A 21,422-nucleotide genomic window follows, 5' to 3' on the forward strand; every position below is an offset into this window, starting at 1 on the left:
GGAGTAGGCCTGGGCGGAACCAAGCTTTGGCCTGGTATAGACATAGGCCAGTCCCTTCAAGACCGACCGGACCGGCCCCTCTTGGGCCAGTCTAACAGTCACACTAAATTTACATGAGAAGCAAATATGTACAATGTGTTAAGCAATCACAAGACTGGCGTCAGTCCTAGTCATAATAAGGATATTTCTAGCTCAAAAATTCATTAGAACCAAACAGTACAAAAACAACAAAAATAGTTAGTTAATGATAAATGACACTCACAATTTCTTTTTCTTCGCCAATTCCGGAGCTATATTCTCAACATGATTCCTCCGTGCTGCAATGGGTAAAGGCCTTATGTTTGTCACAAGCTTGTGACAGTCTAGTTTGCACATGGTACAAACCCCATGTTCTATTTGAAAGAGTGCCTGTGAGGTTACTCTTAACTTTCAGAAGTAATTCACATATGTTTATTTTAGCTTAAATACACCAATGGAAAAATATAACAACCGATAATTTCTTTCAAGATATCCTAGCAAAGAATTGACTGCCCATTTACCTCGCGGAGGGCTTTTTGGCTAGTTCTGACACGATATTCTTGAAAGCAACACAAATTACAGAATAAGTCCTCAAAAAATTCTGGAGCTGTTGAGAGCTTTCCACTGTAGACAAGTCAACATTGAAAAAAGTGAAAATATTTTAGTCCAAATAGGAATAGATGTGACACACTAGATATTCAGATTTACAACGTCTCAGAAAAATAAACCAGTACTTGCAAATTGCATGGCAGAGCTTGCAGAGCGGTTCTCCACTGACAGACCAAGCCTGAGTATACTCTTTCTCTTTAGCAGAGCCACTGTAAAGAACGACTTTCTTCCACACAGCATTTTCTGGAAGATGGCAGCCTATCTCACTTAATGGAGTAACTCGTCGTTTGCTCCCACCTTTCAGTAATCCCTGAAATGCAAGCAGAAAGGCTGTAAATTAGGTATGGCCAAGTTTATTAAAAAACAAAAGCAAGTATAAATCTAAATACACAACAGATAAATTTTCATTAAAATATTGGAAATGAAACTTCTAATACTCAAGTATCCATATTTTGCAGTTCTAAATATATTCCAAGCATTACAGCTTCAATGGAACAATCACATAATCAAGGCATTTAAAAGCAATTAATCTCTTATTAGTGTTTTCTTATAATAAAAAGCCACACAATTATCATGTATTCAGAACTATTACAACAAAATATATGGGAGGTTAAATCAAGTTAAGAAGACTTCCTATGTCATCTATCTCAGCTTATATCTTAAATATGAAGGCCTTTCAAAAACACATCAACAATAATAATTGAGCTATGGCCCAGGATTTACATACATTAAGCCCATGGTTGACAGTTTCCTTTAAATAGCACAATTCAAGGCTTAGAGGGAGCTGTAAAGGTTTCCCAAGGAGCTTATGACGTTCAATAGGTCTTAAATTACTCCACTCTTTTATGAAAGTCCGGAAGATATTACAATATGCCGGATTTTCCTTCACTAGCTGAGATGCAGCTTCCTTCTTTAATTCACCAAGAGAAAGCACGATGGAGTCCAATTCCTCTTGCCGGAAATTCACAAAAATTGGCCTTGGCCTTACGTCCTTTCCAGGCACGCAGAGATACAAGTGAATCCTCCCTGTATAATTACTGACCTGCAAAAGAAAATGTGAAGATAATTAGATTACTTCAAGAGCTTAAGAAATGTTATGAGTGATGAAAAACACAAGTACAGAAGATGTCAAACAGAATCTACTGCCTTCCCTACATTAGCTTAAGAAAGTGAATTCAATTTAATAGATAAGGTAAACATCAACATCAACGCACCATCTACCTCACAGCTCAACTCCACAAGCAGAACTCCATAAGGATAGGAGGCTTTAAGGTTGTCATAAGGATAGGAGGATTTAAGGTTGTCATGAGGATAGTGTGGTTCCATTGCCGGAAAAAAATAATCTACCTTAGTCATAAATGACATACATCCCAATTAAAGTGAAAAATGTTCAAGGTTGACTAGTGTACAATAAGATTAAATTTGTCACATGGAAGTTGAAATCTTTGCATGTAAGTGTACTTAACAATTAAAAGAACAATAAAAATTACAATGTTTGTCGGAAATTCAATGAAAGATAAGAAACATTCAAAAGCATTAAAGAGTGTTATAAGCTAATGTGACTTGGGACAATTAAAAATAAGATTATTGTTGGGGCAACAGTGAACAGAGAATTGTAAAATAAAGTTGTAAAGGTGAATAGTCTAAGTGTTAGAAAAGAATGGGGTGGGGATGCTAGTAAGTAGAAAGTCGCAAAATGAAATTTTTGAGGTGAATATATTTAGTGATAAAGTCATTGCAATTAAATTAATTATAGGCAAATATATTCTAACTATGGTTAATGATTACGTTGCCAAATTAGATTCAAATATAGTCTGACAAATCAATTTTTAGAAATTAGAGGATAATTATTAGTAATGACTCTATTGAAAATATATAAGTTCACATACTGTGAGGTAAATCATAGTGGATATAGAATAGAATACAATGGAAACGTGGAGGAACTTGAAAGTTTTGAGGTTGTTAAAGCTTCAAGACCATTTCTTATGATGGAAGGTAAAATAAAACTCTAACTGAACCAAACTTGATGCAAGATTAGTTAGCTAATATCATTAAGAAGATTGCAATATGAGTTACAGGAGAGACAATAAATAAATCAAGCACAAATTCAACTGAGGATGTTTAAATATTATAAATAAAAAATTCTTTAAAAGAGTCACAAAAGTACAATTAGAGCATATATTTTATATTGTTCTATTTCTTAATAACAAGTAGAGACAGAAAAATATAGAACATGATGCATAAAGAATGACATGAACTTTGTTAATGGCACTATGATTGGCAACAAAGAGAAGCTATCTTGCACCAACAACAACAGCAAGCCTTTATCCCACTATGTGGGATCGGCTACATGAATACTTTTTCGTCATTGTGTCCTACTGTCCTGTAAAAAGTCAAATTCTCATTTAAATCTAATAAAGAAATATCATTTCTAATATTTTCTAACCAAGTCTTTTTAGGTCTACCTCTACCTTTCTTAACATAAGCCAAATCTAATACATCTACTTTCCTAACTGGTCATCAGGAGGCCGCCATTTTATGTGACCAAACCATCTAAAGCGTCTCTCTCTAATCTTATTTTCTAGTGGAGCAACTCCAACCTTTTCACGTATCTGCTCATTTCGTATCCTGTCTCTAAGAGTAAAGCCACTCATCCACCTGAGCTTCCACATCTCTGCAATACTTAACTTAATATTATTCTTCTCTTTTAACAATATGCACCATTAAGTATTACAGGTCTGACCACCATCTTATAGAAGCTATCCCGCAAACTTATCTAAAAAACACGTTGATGAGAGAATTGCAATACGAAACTTAAAGAATACCAAAATATGCAGAAAAAAGAAAAAAAAAAAAAAGCAAAAACAGTATTTGCACAAATTATTTAATTTTCAATGAAGGCAGAGCATTTTAACCAACCAATTCGTATATGCTATATTTACCTCAAACCGAAGAGATTCTTCTTGAATGAGAATCTCACCACCGGCATCCACCTCATAAGAATCACCATCAGCATTTGTTATTCCTAACCACCTACCCTCGTCCTGCACCATCTGAATTATTTTAAAACTACAGGACTCCATATGGGCGTCAAAACTCTAAACTAACAAAACGGAGAATGCATACCTGATATGGCATTGTCTCCACTGAATCCACTTCCATGCTGCCCCTACCAAGCCTGCCTGTCTTGTCAGAGTGATAAGAATGTGAAGGTTCAGCATCATTACCTTCAACGCTTTCATTTAAAATGGACGGAAGACCAAAATCTGAATCTTTAGCACCATTTAACTAAGAATGGTTTAGAAAAATTAATAATCGATGAATCTATAATAAAAAAGCTTACTGCTATTGCCAACTAAAGCCCTAAAAATACCTTGAAGACAAACCAAACGAGAATGAAAAAAAATCTCACCTTCAATTCTAGATTGAGAGCTTGGAGCATATTATCCTCTCTGTCATTAGATTTCTCTGCGGTGAAGCTTTTACAGACATCAGGAGTGCAAACATGCATTCCCATGGACTCAACTACACATTTTACAGCATTGCCATCAGAACTCCAAAAATGTTATAATCATGCTTTACATTGTCCTGGCACAATCTTTGAAAAGCTCTTTACCTTGATGTTCAGTGTTTAAAGAATCGGTACAATTAGCTTCACAATTTGCTTCTTCAATCCTTGCAGCATTACCTAGCTGGATAACTCCATCAACCTAACTCTCACAATGCAATAGAAAATGAAGAATCAATTAGCTAAACACACTTCCCGACAATTCAAACGCTCATTGATGGAGTTCGTAGCAACATATAATTGCAACAGTTGATTAGGCTACTTATAACTATGGTATCAAGCATAAGCAAAAATCAAGAGCCATAATCAAATAAAAACAGCGCCTATCACACACACACACCAAATCATAGAGATGGTACCTCTATCTCCTTTACAGAATCATATTTCCCGTTCATCATGGAAGAAACACGAAACAAACTCTTGTTCAAATTCATCCAATGTGACTCATCAGAAGTACCCTGAAAATTTCAAGTAATATGTAAGATTGCGCTAGGTCATACCATCTAAATGGAGTTACAAGGCACTGAACTCAATAACTGTTTCAAACATAAAAATGCCATTCATCCGGCACAAATAATGCTTACCTTGGCACAAAAGATATAGATGTTGACAGCATTAGTTTGCCCACGCCTATGAGCTCTATCCTCAGCCTATGAAGGAGGTTAAAGTCATTTCACTGGACATCAAATAAGCTGCTTAAAAGAAAATACAAAAAATGACATGATGCCTAAAGGAAGGAGAAACATGTAGGTTTTATGACACACTTAAGCATAAAAATTGCAAAGGGATAGCAATACAACATGGATGTTTTTTGTATTGAATACAAATAATTCCACATTGTGTTCAATTGAATTACTGCACTTAAGTCAATAACATCCACACAAAATGCTGAAACATTGTTTGAAATCTACTAAATATGGGATTGTTTGAGGCGACTACAGCTATTTGTTAAGATGATTGCAAAATTGTTATGAGAAAAACAACTTTCTTGAAAGCTACTACGAGCATTATAAATATTTTTTCTATAGTTACAAACAATCTAGTAGCTTTGATTATAAAAAGCAAATTCCCATCACCTAAATTAAAAAAATAATAATAATAGCCAAGAGAAAGTGATGTAGCAATCTAAAAAACAAGCCATACAAAAAGCTATCCCAAACAGAATCTAAAAAAACAACTATACTTATGACAACATTATTAAAACCAATTCACAAAGATAAACTGCTTAACGAAGTAGGAATCTTGATTAGGTTGGTAAGTGTCATTTGAGATAAAAAAATAGAATGATGCAAGATAACACAATAAAGAGATTGACAGTTGCAGGAGAAGAAGGGGGAAGGAAAGAAAATATTTGAAATGGATTAGGAAGAGATTTTTAAGGATTAGTCTACAAGGTGGAAAGAGTTGCTTGTTACATAAAAGATTAGTTTGTTTCAATGTAATTTAATATAACTGGTTGCAGCAAAGTTCTACAAGTGAGTCTTAATGATTTTGTTTCTTTTGCATGATTCACTACATGTGAACTATGAGACACATTTTTGTTTATGTTATAGTGAGTTTCACAAAAAGTCAGGCTAAATTAATATTTCAATCATAAATGTCATTATCACGATCAATAATATTAATTACATTTATTATTTTCAAATATAAAATTATTATATGAATAATTAATTTATAATTAAATATCAAATCTTGATTAATGACTTGTTCAACTACTAAATCCCTAATTCTATTTACTCAGTTAATTTAGTATAACAATTACAAATAAATCCATTAATTAAATCATTAAAATTTAAAATAAATAATTACCCTATATAATATCTAATTAATAATGACTAATTATCCAATTATATCATAATTAATAATCCTAATTATTCTATGTAGCCTAATATTTATCATATTTATTTTACCAATATCCCGGTCAGCTTAAATGATCTTTATTTACCTAATCCTCGCAAAACTTTATATCATTTTATTATTATATTAAGCAAACAAAACAAATTAAAAGTGATTTTGGAGCCCTCGTGATTAAAATTTACCTCTCACCTTTATGAAAGTGAGTTCCAAAAATATGAGGTCACTTCCATCCACGTTGTGATAAATAAAAACTTGCACCCAATTCAAAAATAGAAACCCATACTTTCAGACACATTAAAACAAAATGACCATAAAAGGTTTCCTGAATTTTCACAATAAAAAGTAAACCTCACTTCATAATAATTTCAAATGGCTATAACTTGACCTTTTTAATTGTTAAATCAACTTAAACTCAAATAAAGCTAACTATGGGTATCAAATCATGTTAAAGGGCGAAGTTCGGGTTTGGCCTAATAATGAAAAGAGTCATCAGAGACAAACGACACTTGACCAATTTATTAAAGAAATTGAAATATTCATTTTCAATCTAAACCTCAAAATATAAAAATCGAACAAAACACAACATGAGAAGCAGTTGAGTAACACTAATTAGTGTCATCATGGTACAAAAGGGTCATTATAATTCAATTTGTACACACCAACTAGAGAAAATTAAAAAGTTGTTATCAGATACTCCTCATTGGCTGGGCTAAATTTTGATTTTCAAGCTCACCTGAATTCAACCAGATCATTTTTATGTCTCATTTAAGTGCTAACTTAGACTCAATATATATACTAAATGGGTTAGCCCAAATCCATTTTTTTTGTGCCAGGTTCAAATCGAATTATCAAATTAGTTTAATCTTGATACCCCTAAAGTATATTGCAATGTTGATATAGAATATAATATGTAGCCTAGAAATACAAATATAGATGGTTAAAAAAAAATAGGATGATGCAAAAAAGATCTAAAACTATTTTCCAAGCAAAATATACACCAAACTAAAAATAAACCCTTAATCTTCTCACTTCTGTATCATTAATGGCACCACCTTGCTACAACACGAGTGGAACGGACAAACACAGTTGATGTAGAACGGAAATTGAACTTTGCTAGGGAAAGGGTCTCCTCTCCAAAAGAACCTGACAGCAAGCCTAGGTGAGGCAATTAATGGCTGGAGCTTTGATGGAGAAGAGACAAGCTAAGAAAATTCTGCCTAAGGGAATTAACTGGACAGCAAATTATTTGAGGGAATTTGAATTATTTCCTCAAATACTTTGAGGGAAGGTTTGGGAATTAATTCAAATTAAAACAGAGGGGCCGACTGGATTGATGGGGTGAGGGGAGGAGTTAAGGAAGGATTTGGAAATTCCTTAATTAATTCCTTAGATGAGGGAATTAATTGAGGAGTTACGGGGGATGAAAATGAAGGCAATTTGATTTGGACATTAGGAAAGCATGGTATCCAAATTCAATCTGAATTGAAAGTTCAAATTGATCCTCTTGAATATTTCGGCTGGAGCAGATAGGGAGAAAAAGGAAATAAATAAGAGTGACTGCCAAGGTGGAGGTGAATTAATTTTCCTAAATTCAATCCCGTATTTCAGGGAAGCATTTACTGCTTTAATCCTTTTGAAATTTTCGGCTGGAGCAAATAAGGATAAAAAGGAAATAAATATGAGTGAATGCCAAGGTGGGGGTTATGGGATTGAAGAGGGGGCGGAATTCCAAGTTGTCCGTCCAGGAAAACTGAAACAGTTTTCTGTCCAGGAAAACTGAAACAGTTTCAGCTCTGGCATTGAAATTTGAGTAAAATTTCAGATTTTCCAAGTGTGGTAGGTAGGGCATTAAAGGATGAAAATAATTTCCTAAATTATTTGAACTCTTTAGGTAAGCTTTAAGATGACATTGACTCCTCATTCATGGAGACAAACAAGGGTGGCCGAGCTAATGGGGAAAGGTGGCTGGCGGCTATGGGGAAAAATTTGTGGAATTTCGGGTGGAAGTGAATCCGATGGCCAAACGAAGATGGGGAGGAGGAAGAAGATGAATATAACGACGAAGAGCAATAAGAATGAACAAAAGCAAACAAACAAAATATCAAAGTTAAAACCGCGAGCTCGGACACATCCTGCGGCTGACGGGTACTACGTTGCCCTTCTCCAAGGGACTTCACGCCACGAGCCCGGACCCATCCTGCGGCTGGTGGAAACTCCAACTCCCTCCCATAGGGATTTCACTAACGTTCTTCCCAAAGAACCCAAGTGCAAAATGCAATTTTTTTTTATTAATAATCCATCATTCAAATACAAGAGAAGGGGGCCTCTATATATAGGCCTCAAGAGAAATTAAAAGACACATTCGCCCCTTGGGCTTACATAAGACAAGAGGGTAAAAAGGGAAATTACAAAACTAAATTAAAATACACTTAATAAACAAAAATAAAACAAAGTGATCTCAGTCGTCGATCTTCAGCTCCTCCTCGGATTAGCATGGACGGTTGGATGTCCGCATCAACAGTACTACATTGCTACACTTATAAAGCCGAGATTAGAACCAGCGAAAATCAGTAAAAAATTCACATGTTTACCAAATCTTACCGTTCTCCCTGTTACCATGATCTTGCCCACTTAATGCAGTGTCCACGCTTCAATACAATAGTCGGAATAAACAATAGCATATTCCACCATCTTCATATAATGAATTAAAATTGATGAAGGCATGTGTCAACGAATTTGAGCCAGGAAGATCATTACGTTCAGCGAGGCATAGTAACAATCTAAGAGATCAAGATGGCTGTGGTAAGGAAATTAAATAATGATAATCTTAGCCCAAACCTAATATTTAATATAGGAGGTATCCAAATTTGAAATTTGCACATCTAGCATCGTAGGAAAAAAAAACAACGTCAAGCCTTTATCCCATTGCATAAGGTCAACTACATGAATCATTTTTCAATATTGTTCCTGTTAAGAGTTTAATTCTCATTTAAATCTAATAAAAATATTATTTCTAATACTTTCTAACCAAGCCTTTTTAGTTTTGCTTCTACCTTTTATAACATAGGTCAAATTTATACATCTATTCTCCTAACCTGGCATCAAAAGGTCAACGTTTTATGTGACCAAACCATCTACACGACTTTCTCTAATATTATCTGCCGATGAAGCTACTCCAACCTTTCACATATAAACTCATTTTGCATTGTCTCTAAGTATAAAGCTACTCATCGACCTAAACATCCACATCTCTACAATACTTTACTTAAATTTAAGCTTCTCTTTTAATGGCCAATATTTTGCACCATAATGCATTGCAAGTTTCACCACCATCTTATAGAATTTTCCCTTAAGTTTGAGGGATACTTTTCCATCACACAACAAGCCCGATGAATTCCTCCACTTCAACCATCCAACTTGAATTCTACTAATAATATGTCTATCTATTTCACCATCATTTTGAACAATAGATCTGAGATATCTAAAACGTATACTCTTCTCAATGACTTGATCTCCGAAAATCACAATCCCACCTCTAGATCTATTATTGCTAAAATTACACTCTATGTATTTGATTTTAGATCTATTCAAACTGAAACCTTTAGACTCTAAAGTTGACCACCATAATTCAAGTTTTCCATCATCTCCCTCTCTAGTCTTATCAATAAAAAGTATACACCAAAGTACATTCTCTTGCAAATGTCTAGTAAGAACATCCATGACAAAAGCAAAAAGATATGGGCCTAAAGCTAATCTTTGATGTAATCCAAATAAAATGGGAAAATACTTGGTCAAATCACCTTGTGTTTGAACACAAGTAACAACACTTGCATACATATGCTTAACTCATTTCTTTTCTAAAACTCTCTAGAGTGCTTCTCTTGAAACTTTATCACATTTTTTCTCTAAATCAATAAATATCATATGTAGATCCTCCTTATTCTCTCTACACTTCTCCAACAAACCTCTCAATAAATGCATAGCTTCCATAGTAGACCTATTCGGCATGAATCCAAATTCATTTTGCCATAACCTATGTTCAATAACTATCTCTCATAGTTTTAATGTATTGGTATTAACTTAATTCATCTATAATTTGCACTCTTATGCATCACCTTTATTCTTAAAACTAGGAGTTAACAAACTCCAATCATCATGTATCTTTTTAGCCTTCCAAATAACAATAAAAAGTTTACTAAGCCAAAAAATTCTTTGCACATTTTGAATTCACCACCAACTATTTTTTACTATTAAGAGCTTTTCCATTTAACCAAGTATATTATTTACAACATTCTTAATATCACTAGCTATTTTTTGCACATAACATTAGCTTCCTCATGCACAATCAAAATCTTAAGATCTTGAATTTTACTCTCAAAAATATTTTTGTTAGCTCTCTTTAAATGCTCCCATCTAATCCTAAGACACCATTTTATTTTATTTTTCATATTATGCCCCTTCATCTTAAAGTCAAAAATTAAAAAGCAATGCTAGGCATATAAAATTTTAGTTGGAATAACTTTACAATCCTTGCAATCTAAACAATATATTTTTCTTATAAAAAATAATAAACCGGAGTTTTATTATATATATTCTTATAAGTGATGAAATGCTCCTCTCTTTTTCTTAAATAAGGTACTAACAATTATAAAATCATAAGCAAGAACAAAATCTAATATGGTCCTACCAACTTTATTAATGATTTCAAACTCATAACAACCATGAATGCTTTTAAAATCTACTATCACTTTACCATCATGTCCATTTAAATATCCTCCTATAATTTTTTTCTAAGAGGTATCCTTTGTATTAACTCTTCCAAGTCATTCTAAAATTTTTATCTTGAATACATCCAAACATATTTGAGAAGCATAAACACTTATAATATTACTAATCTTAGCATCAACACAGTCTTTAAAATTATAATTCTACATCTACTTATATTAACTTTTACAATATTATCCTTCAAACCCTTACACAAGATAGTAAGTGCTTGCATAAATTTAGGAAAATCCTTGGCTAAAATCTAATTTTAGCAATTTCATAAAACCAACGATAAGAAAATCAGAAATAAAACACAAGAACATTTTTTTATTAAAAGTTTTATGAAAGAAAAAAGACAAGGTACAAGTGGATCTTCAATTGGAGAAGAATATCTGGCTCTCCCAAATCTCTAGCCCCAGCTAGAGCCCAAACACCCCAAGAACAATCTAATTTCAGCAAACAACACCTATCTGATGGGGACATCAACACCCTAAAAAAATCACCTATTTAAAGCAAACAATAAATAATAAATACCCAAATAGCCCTCCCAAAATTCCCTCCTGTTTCCTTTATTATTTCCAAATCAGCTCTCAAATCAGCCCCTAAATCTGTCATCTTCAATTAGAAAATATTTCCTAATTAATCCCCTCCAAATCAGCCCCCAAATCTGTCTATTCAATTAGAAAATATTTCCTAAATAATCCCCTCCAAATCAGCCCCTAAATCAACCCTCTTCAATTAGGAAATATTTCCTAATTAATCAACCCCCAGATATGCTTTCTTCAATTAGGAAACATCTCCTAATTAATTTATTTTTATTAAGAACCTTCCTAAACAACACCCTCTTAATTAGGATATTTCCTAACCCACTCAATCAAATCAGTCGGTCCATCATATACCTACATCATTTCTAGTATGACTCCTACCTAAATATAATAATTTAAATCTTAAACTATCAATCCCTTAGTCTTCTCTCCACCCCATTTAATTTTCTCAATACACGAATATTTATCTTCCTATAAATCATAATATTTATTAATTTTATTAATTTGTCTGTAAAAGAACCTATATTCAAAATTCTTCTCCTAATTCTAATTACATGGACTAGCTTCTTTGCTCACAATGGTCCATAATGTAGGCACTCTTGCTTATTTAACACTACACCCAAGTGGGATACAGTGACCCTTGCACACTTCTCATTATATTCAGGTCATACAACATGTTGCTTTCAAAGAACACCCTATCTTTAACACAATGTATCAAAGAATTCAAGTCATGATTATTCAACAAATTTTATGCTAGTTGTCGATTACCTAACACAACTCTTCACTTTTCTCATCCAGGACATGGGATCTGGCAACGTCAGAAAAGTAAAATGCATCATGGAAATAAAACTTGAGTGACTTTGAAATACAAATACATGGTATCAAATTGGTAAGTTGGCATTGCTCTCAACATCAGCACAACAGCTTTTATTCTTAAAGCAAACAACAGTTTCAGCAAGTAAAATATAAAACAAAAATCAGCAGACCAATGCATTCAATGGACCTGCAACATCTCTGATGCTGATTTAGGAAGCTCCAGAAAGACCACATTCTGTGCTGATGAAAAATCAAGCCCAACACCACCAGCTGTAATTCCTATAATTGCAATCTTCACCTGATTATATAAAAAAAACAAAAGCAGTTAAATTTTCTTTAGAAAACTCCTTTAACAATTATCGGGAAAAAGAATTCATTTTATGCAGGAGTAAAGAATTGTCGTATATCCATTCACTAGATAAAGTTGTCGGGCAATTGTAGAATATAAAACTAGTTATTCCGTAACAATCTAAAAAGATATTGTGCAAAGCTTTAGGGGCTAATTATCATAGACTTGTACTAACAATTTACTGATTTTCTGTAAATCGTTTTTTTTTTTTTTTTCATTCATACAAATTAAATTCCATTTCGTGTAACATCTAATTTGCACGAGTTTTTTTTTTTTTCAGATATTCTGTCCACTTACCTGAAATCTCTATTAATTTCTACACGGTTTATATTATTTCTACATCTCAACTTTATTGGTGCATCTTTTGGTTTGCAGTGTACAAGCACAAACCTTTTTTAGCCTATTTTCTAAGATCATATTTTCAATATACATTACTCTATTAGCGTCTGTACTAAACTTATTTCATAGTTTATCCAATTTTATATTTATCCGTCCTGACTTTTTCATTTTTATCACATTTAATTACCATATATTCCATTTTTACCGCCAATCAATTCCACGGCAGATCCATTCATAGCACAGCTTTATGAAATTGGACATAAATCTAGATGATTTTCTACTTGCTGAATACCCATAGTGCAACCACCATTTTAACCACCAAACTTTAATTTTATATGACATATTCCCATAAAAAACCCATATATTCAAATAAAGCCATCATATTTAGCCATCTCTCAGCAACATATAACTTAATCTTCAAATATTCTTGGCCTGTTATTACTTTAATTGAATATTACCAACATTATTTTGTTGCTAGTCTCAGATGGAAATCCATATAGCAATTTACCAAAAGATATGCACTCAATTATCATAATCCATCAGAAGATACCTAGAGAAGATGAAACTAACCTCACTTGATAGACGAAAGGACTCTACAGCTGTATGCCTATCTTTCGGCAGTGTCCTACCATCAATGCGAACAAATTGGATTCCCTTCTCACATAAAAAATCCTGAAATATCCAGAATATAAATAAATTAAACAGATTACATTCTACTAGAGATAAATTTTAAGAACTAGAAAGAAGATGCAAATAAGGGCTTCTGGAACAGTGCTAAAGCAAACCTGGAAGGTAATTTTCTACGGTAAGATATAAAATACAGGATGCAAGCATATAATTAAACCCATCAAATAGAGAATCCAGCGCCTTTTAATGAATAAGCAACAAGAGTTCATTCAAGAACTTGGATACTTAGCAGGCATCAGTTATGAGTTACACAAAGCAAATGGCCATTGAATACATTTTCCCAATCAAAGAGATGCTATCAACGTTCATTTGAGCGTAAAGTGAGTGCAAAATATTAAAAGGGGAGCTGTTGTATCAAGCAAGAAGCAGCATGCATTACATAATTTACCAAGGCAATTCCTCAGCATTAAAGACCCCACAAAAAGAAGTATCAACCAACAAAAAATTAGGGAGGTACCTATTGTGAATGTTGTGTAAGGTTGGGAATCAAATGAATTCTTAATTCCCTAGGAGTTTATTAGGTTGGAATATTTATAACTGTATACCATTCGTCTTCCCACCATTTCAACTTTTTTTATATTTGATTTGAAGAAAAGAAATACGAAGTAAATTTTTAAGGGGTTTGAAATACCTCGAACTCGATTTGTCCAACATTTAAAAATCATCCAAATCATCAAGCGATTTCCAAATCTCACGCAATGCCACCCCTTCACCAGTGCCTCATGGTCCGGTTTTCACTCAAGGGTGGAAACTACTACAAATTAGTCCAGGATAGTTTGATATGTCAAGAAATAAACGTGTAGTGGTCGTTGAACGTAGTCCATGAAACGAGCAGCAAAAACTATAACCAGCTTTGAATGAACATTCTAACTTTGCAGGAGCAGAAGCGTATTACAAAAAAAATAGTAAGAAATGTCAATTCTTCACAAATTTGGATGAACGTTGCTTAATTTTATTTTTAAAACTCCTTGAATAAATGCTATGATTCAAAATTCATGATTGATACTTCAACCTTGATGATTTCACCTAGAAACATCACGACAATGTGTACAAGCTGACAATTTTAATAAAAAAAAAAAAAAAAAAAACTTGTATTGCCTATCTTTTGAATGATGAGGAAAGAATAGATATATCAAAGTTTCAAGGTGATCTTTTCTAGGCAATGAAGGAAGGACCTTACAATAACCTAAGCTTTGAAATTAAAAATGATGTCATCATTGGGAACCAAAGGGGTTAAAGAGTATCTAGCAATAAGGTTGAGAAGCAGGGCAAAAATTGATGCAAGTAGTAGAAAGCAGAAAGAAGAAGAATAAACAAATTAAGAGGGGAAAAGAAATAAGAGGAGAGGAGAAAATGAGAGGCGATGTTACCATTGAGGGGAGGTTCTATGTTTTTTAGAAGGAAAGAGGAGTTGGTTCTATAGGAATATGAGTTTGCAAAAGAAAAAGATATGGGGAAGGATGTGAGAAAAAACAGAGAGTTAGAGGGAATTGAAAGAAAGACATGAAAGAGAGTTGCATAAGAGAAGAGGGAGAGGAGATGAGGGTAAATTTCATAACTGCACTCAAAATAAAACTTCATGAACTCCATGTTACCCCTAAAACTTTATTTACGATAAAAATACAATTAAAAGTAATTAAAAAATATTTAAAAAATAAAATCTTATCAAAAATAAATAAATTAAAAAACATTATAAAGAAAGTCCAAAGATATCAACAAAAAAAAGCTAATAAAGAAAGAAAATAGGTAATTAATCACGTAATTGATGCCAAACATACATTTTGATGGGGCAATTACCAACGGTAACATACATCAAAATAAGGACAGTATACGTTTAAACAAATAACCTAACCTGAACTCCATCTAGAACCTTCAAATGATGGGCAAATATAATCATCTTTAGCGAGACAAGACCAATGCCCAAGTTATTTGCATCCCCCAATTCTCCAACCACAACATGGTTTGAAAACCACTCACGAAATCCGGAAAGCTTTGCAATGCCTATTTCCTGAAGGGAGAGTAGCTTTGAAGTTCTTCTGTAATCTTTCTCTGAAAGCATAGAAAAAAAAGGATGAATATGATACTTCTGAGATAAGCTTACTAAAAGTTATTGTAATCATAAACCAGGTGATGAGGACATCGCTCAGAGATTCAGACACGTGTACCGGCGAAGGAATCGTAGATCGATGGCTACGATTCAGCGTCTTTACTTTTGACGTTTTATGTTTTATCTAGTCTTGTTGTATGCATGATGTTTTATTTAGTTTTGTTGTTTTCCGATTTTACCCCTATGGGGAGTGTCTTGTCAATGTAGCCCGGAGGGCAAGTTTGTACTTTTTCTTTTCATGTTAGAGGCCTATATATAGTGGCCCTATGTGTTGTAGTGGGATGATGAATGTTTAATAAAAATTTATTGTGTTTCTTCTTCTTCTTGTGTGATCACTAGAGAGAATGGAGAGAGCTCGAGGTGAGTAAGTGCAAGGCCCACCAGCCGTTGGAAGAGTCCACGACTCGTGGTAATTTCTTCTTTTCTATTTTATTTGTGTTTCCCTCATTCTCCTTCCCCTCTACACCCGCCGTCCCCTTCCAAGTCCACCTCCACCGGTTGCTTAACCTCTCCCACCCACTTCATCCTCTAGCTCCACCACCCCAAGTCCAACCACCATCCAAGCCCACCTCAACCCGACGACAAATCCCCCTCCCCCCTTTGACAGCCGGCCACATACCCATTAATCAAGCCATTATGATGATTCTAATCATCATAATGACTCCCTAATTTAGATCTAGCATTAAAGGAATAAATTAGTGAATTTTGAAATTCAAAACTTTCCTTATTTGTGAAATCTAAATAAGGAAAGTTTTCAAATTTGAATCCATTTGAAATTTAATTTTGGAGGATTCATTATTTTCCTGCCTAGTTGTCATATCTTGTTTGGAAAGAGCCTAACTCCCTCATAATCCCCTTCCCCCTCTCTCTCCATGCCGCCGGCCCCATCTTTGACCCCCCCCCCCCCAATAATCCTCAATCAATGCCTTAATTACAATTAATTTGAAATCAAATTTCAAATTATTTCCCTCCAAATTTAATCAAAATCTAAGATTAATTTCATATTTGGATTAAACCACACCTCCACCCTAGCCTAACCTAAGCTCCTTCAAACGCTAGCCACCTCCCCACCTCTTCAAGCCGTCCCCACCCCTCTCCCTCCTATTCAAGCCGTCAGCCTCCCTCTCCACCACCCTTTTCTCTCCTTTTGTCTTCCTCCTTGTAATCAATCCTTCTCATGCTTATGGTGCATGGCCGATCCTGAGGTCGATCACGGCTTTACTTACAACGACTGAGGGGAAAACGACATCCTCCGCTCCCCCTTCTACGAGCCTGACTGCGAATACGACGAAACGATGGAAAGATACGTCAAGCGCATCCTCTACTGCTTAGCGGAGATGATCGATCTCCAAAAAATCAAGACGCCTTGGCTTCTCATTGGGAGATCTACCCCTTCTCCGTCCGTGGCTACCTCTCCATCAACAAAAACCTTCGGTACCATCTTCCTAGTGGCAGTTTCTCTCATCGTATGCTTCGCCTTCATCCGCTAAAGCCTAAGAGTGATTGAGTGAGTGGGAACTCAAAGTGACCATGTTTTGATGTTACACTGTGGATTATTGATTACTTGCTATTAGTACTACTATTTAATTTTTGTTGTTATTGCAATTGTCTTGCTAACCTCTTGTAACGGCTTACCATTTTCTAATCTTCCAACGAAAAGTTCTAAGAATTTAACTTGATTGAAGCATGAGTTACTAATTAGCAACGCACAAATTCAATCTTTATTGTTACAATCCCAAAGCAACTCTTTGCATGTCTGTTTTACATCACCAGGGTATACAGAAAGACAATGACATCAAATTCATAAACATTCAAGGAGCAGAAAAGCATTAATTTTCTATTGGAATTACTTTTTTTAAGAAGATAATGACAGTTAAAATATTAGATGTGGATGAAAAAGGGCAGGAAAAGGTCAAGGAATGCAAAACAAACTTATAAAGGAAGCAAGCCTGGTCATTAATAACAAAAAAAGACAATAGGTGACAGATAAATAGTGTAGAGAAAATTGCTAACAATAATGAATGATGAGAAAATTCCAGGAAATTGTTACCATGGCATGTATTGAAGTTCCTCGATTTCTCACCACTACCATTATCATTGTCATTACAGTCTATCACTAATTGATTTGAAGGGTCATCCAAATCAACGAACCCACAATTCACTGTACACAATGTTGTTGCTAGTAATATATCTGATGTTTTCAACTTCAGGGTAATGATCTGCCGCCGCTTGGGAGGTAACTGTGTTAACACATGATCTTTCAACCGCCTTATCTGCAAATTGAAACTGTAGATCATCAATGAATAAATCTCCTGTCTTAATCTTAATAAAACAAAAGCTAGTAACAAATAAGGCCCGTAAACATAAACATGCAACCTGTTGAGGGTTTTAAGCTGAGTGCTAGGTAGGCTTGCAAAATATTAAATATCATCCACTTGAAATTATTAAATAAACTAAAGAAAAAAAAATACACAAAGTAAGATGGAGGTCGCCTTACTGAATTGCGAACTAAGCAGAAAACAGATTGACTGAAAAAAGAATTCAATGTAAAAGAAATATAGTACAAAAGAAATGCAATGTAAAAAGAATATTTTGGAGTTGTTTGGATGTGTAAAAGAAATGCTTGAGATTTCTTTTTTTATGTTTGGTTTAAAGCAGTGGCAGAGCCAGAATTATTTATCTGCGGGGGCACAAATTTTTAATTTAAAAAATACCATCAAGTTTTTTCATTCGAGTTTGAAATTGACATTAGGATTTTATTTTTTAAAAAAATATCTAACTTAAGGTTTTCATATCTAATTTAAATAAATAAAAAATAATTTATAACGAGTAATAAATATAAAACAGCTGCATCTTATTAATATAAAAGATATAAAAAAATATAATTAGTATATTTTAAGCTACTTCATTTAAATTTAAATATTGTAATCTTTCTCTATTGTAATTAATTTGTTAGCTTTAATTATATATTTTTTTTATAAAAGAGAATTTGGAGATTTTAAAATAATTTAAAAAAATGATGAATTTTTTTATTTAAAAAAACTAATAATGTGAAGATAAATGATATATATATATATAAAGAGATAAATATAAATGAAAAAAAAAATTAAGATGATCTAATAAAAATAAAAAAATGAGCTAAGTGGAAAATATCATCTTAATCTTATGAGAGAGAGAGGGCATCAAGTCCAAAAAGGTTGCCACCGTAACAGAAAAAAATGACATTGTAGAGAGAGAGAGAGAGAGAAGAGATAGGGATAGTGAAAAAAAAATCATTTCAGCCAATAGTTGACTGGTTTTATAAGGAAAAAAAAAATTGGGGTGAGAGGGGGGGCACGTGCCCCGCTAGGCCCCCCCTAAATCCGCCACTGGTTTAAAGTAAAATGTATGCAATATAGTCCAAAGAGGGAGGTGGTAGTGGCTGACACTGGCAGTGGTAGCCGAGGATGTACAGTGGCCAGCGGAAATAGCCCGCTGCAGAGGTGGCCGATGGGCTGGTGCAGTGGCGGCCGGCAAGGGTTAGGTGGCGAACGGTGGACGACTACGGGCGGCGGTGGTGGCAAGCAGTGAGGGGTGGTGGTGGTGGGTGGGTCGAGACAAAGGCAGCTAGTTTTCCGTGAAAAAAAAATTCACTCAAAATAGGGCGAGTTTATCTCAAAATGAACTAGAATAGTTTATATTGCATTCATATTTCATCAAACCAAACACCAATATTTGCAAAAACCTTGCAAAAGGAATACTTTACACCCACTTTACTTCAATTAAAACAGCCCCAAAATCAATATCGATACATCCATTGAATCCTAGCACAAGAAGGAAGAAAGAGAAAAAAGGTTGCGATGAATGCACTAATTTGGCAACTAAATGGTCTTCAAGCATGCAAGAACATCCTTCCGACTCAAAGTATCTAAAAGCTGATTAAACCAACCATGTTTATCCCGCCAAAAATGAAGTCATACTCTGTAAGAAACAAGTTTCCCACTGACTAAAGCAATATCGGAACATCAATTGAATCCAGCAGAAGAAAGAAAGAAGAAAAAGGTTGCAATGAATGCACTACTTTGACAACTAAATGGTCTTCAAGCATGCAAGAACATCCTTCCAACTCAAAGCAGTTACAAGCAGATTGAACCACCCATGTTTATGCTACCAAAAATGAAGTCATACTCCGTCAAACTCCTGCAACCAAGGCTGATTGGAAGAAAACTCCTTTTTGCCTTGAAAATAAAAATATTTGCAACATTATCAGTTTTAACAATGAAGTTAATACCCGGTAAATAGATCCACAAAATCAGTAGACAGTGTACCACCGCCAGCATCTCATTCTCACGAGTAATTCTACTTTGTTGAGTTCAATTCCCAACTCTCAAAGGATAACAGTGTCCTCACAAAACAAACTTCTTTTAATAGTATAGGTGTTTATCTATATATTCAAACTAGTAGAAGCACTATATCTAAATACTTCAGCAATTTAGAAGAAGAAGATAACAGAAAAAAAAATTAGTGCCCTAGTAATTACGAGACAACACTGAAAGAAAATAGTACCGCATGTAAATGTCAAGTGAGAAAAGCATATAGAAATTCGATCAAAGAAAAGTCAGACCATGAACTAACCATAACATACTGCCTTAGTAGTATATTTAACTCTTCCAAACGTATGCCCTTTGAGAAGTCCTGCAGGATATGTGCACCAAACGAATTAACATTTACAATTCTCCATTTACGGGGAAAAAAATCAACATTGCAGAGCTATAAATCTCCATAAAGATACATTTTACCCTAAAAAGCAAAGCCACGATTAAATGTCATAATTAAATAACAAGCCAGCCAAAACAAGGGAAAAAATTAAAGGATGTTATACCAATGGAAATGTTCCTCCAATACACCAAATAATTCGCAGTTATATTAAAAAGTTTTTTTAAAAAAATTGTGTTCTAAAACAAGATAAAACATTGCAAAGAAATTTGATAGAATCCATGACTCCAGGGTTGATTTAAATGCCAAAACAAGATAAAATTTTCACACCTTCAAACAAAAATTGTAATTAATAAAGCTTCACTTGCACTCAGGATACCTGATAGAGCTTTCCTTGAAATCCCTTCGTAAGTTTTGGCATGCAATAACTCTTTGCAAATTCATATTTGTCCTTTCCAAGCAAACCAGGCCTAAAGTGGAAAATAAGAAGAAAGAATATGGTCAATAGTCCAATATCAAGGAGCTCTAGGAAGAACTAAATGGTATTCGCCATTGCCTCTCCCTTAAACCCCTATGATTTGAAAAATTCTCAAATACCTCATTTGGGTTAACTCCATGCATTAACCGGTAAAAGAAATGGTAGTTTGGTTACTAGCTTACATAATTTCTTAAAAAAAAAAAAACCTAAATTGCTTGCATAAACCTGCAGCACTATCCCTAAAGGTCAACCTACAAAAAATTAACTTTAGACATTATCAATTTGAAATTTTGTTTCTAAATCCATTTGAATTTTTCGTACTTTTCAGAAATGTAAGAAAATTTTAAACTGTGAACAATTTATATATGTTATTTTATTAACAAATAACTTTGTATTATATGCATGCTAAAATTTACATATTGAGCTATCAGAAGCATATAATTTACAAAACAATAATTCTAGAAATAAGTTAATAAAGATAAAGTATTTTACTTTCAACGATTTTGATTATTTAGACTTTTGATACTATCAATTTATAATTTGTTCATGATAAGTTTTAATTTTCAGTATATTTTGATTTTTAAAAGTTC

At 33.9% G+C, this 21,422-nt stretch overlaps 1 protein-coding gene across 3 annotated transcripts in view; it reads right to left on the reverse strand.

Moving 5' to 3' along the window:
• Positions 1-258: 258 nt before the first annotated feature.
• The window catches only part of LOC110103592 (DNA annealing helicase and endonuclease ZRANB3), a 41,667-nt gene continuing 20,503 nt past the window's right edge, over positions 259-21,422 (reverse strand). For 2 of the 3 annotated variants that reach the window (XM_028692689.1, XM_020832376.2), the window contains 16 exons: positions 20,734-20,824; positions 20,274-20,333; positions 17,710-17,932; positions 15,405-15,601; positions 13,436-13,537; positions 12,365-12,475; positions 4,780-4,845; positions 4,555-4,653; positions 4,244-4,337; positions 4,040-4,152; positions 3,754-3,915; positions 3,570-3,671; positions 1,355-1,669; positions 753-937; positions 540-642; positions 259-408 (listed from right to left, as the gene is read on the reverse strand). In XM_028692689.1, the coding sequence (XP_028548522.1) occupies positions 259-408; positions 540-642; positions 753-937; positions 1,355-1,669; positions 3,570-3,671; positions 3,754-3,915; positions 4,040-4,152; positions 4,244-4,337; positions 4,555-4,653; positions 4,780-4,845; positions 12,365-12,475; positions 13,436-13,537; positions 15,405-15,601; positions 17,710-17,932; positions 20,274-20,333; positions 20,734-20,824 (2,173 nt within the window). The remainder of the gene's footprint in view (positions 409-539; positions 643-752; positions 938-1,354; positions 1,670-3,569; positions 3,672-3,753; positions 3,916-4,039; positions 4,153-4,243; positions 4,338-4,554; positions 4,654-4,779; positions 4,846-12,364; positions 12,476-13,435; positions 13,538-15,404; positions 15,602-17,709; positions 17,933-20,273; positions 20,334-20,733; positions 20,825-21,422) is intronic. The other variant, XM_020832377.2, reaches the window with a different exon arrangement.

This window comes from Dendrobium catenatum, unplaced genomic scaffold (genome assembly GCF_001605985.2).
Source record: "Dendrobium catenatum unplaced genomic scaffold, ASM160598v2 original_scaffold_254917, whole genome shotgun sequence".
NCBI classification, from domain to species: domain Eukaryota; kingdom Viridiplantae; phylum Streptophyta; class Magnoliopsida; order Asparagales; family Orchidaceae; genus Dendrobium; species Dendrobium catenatum.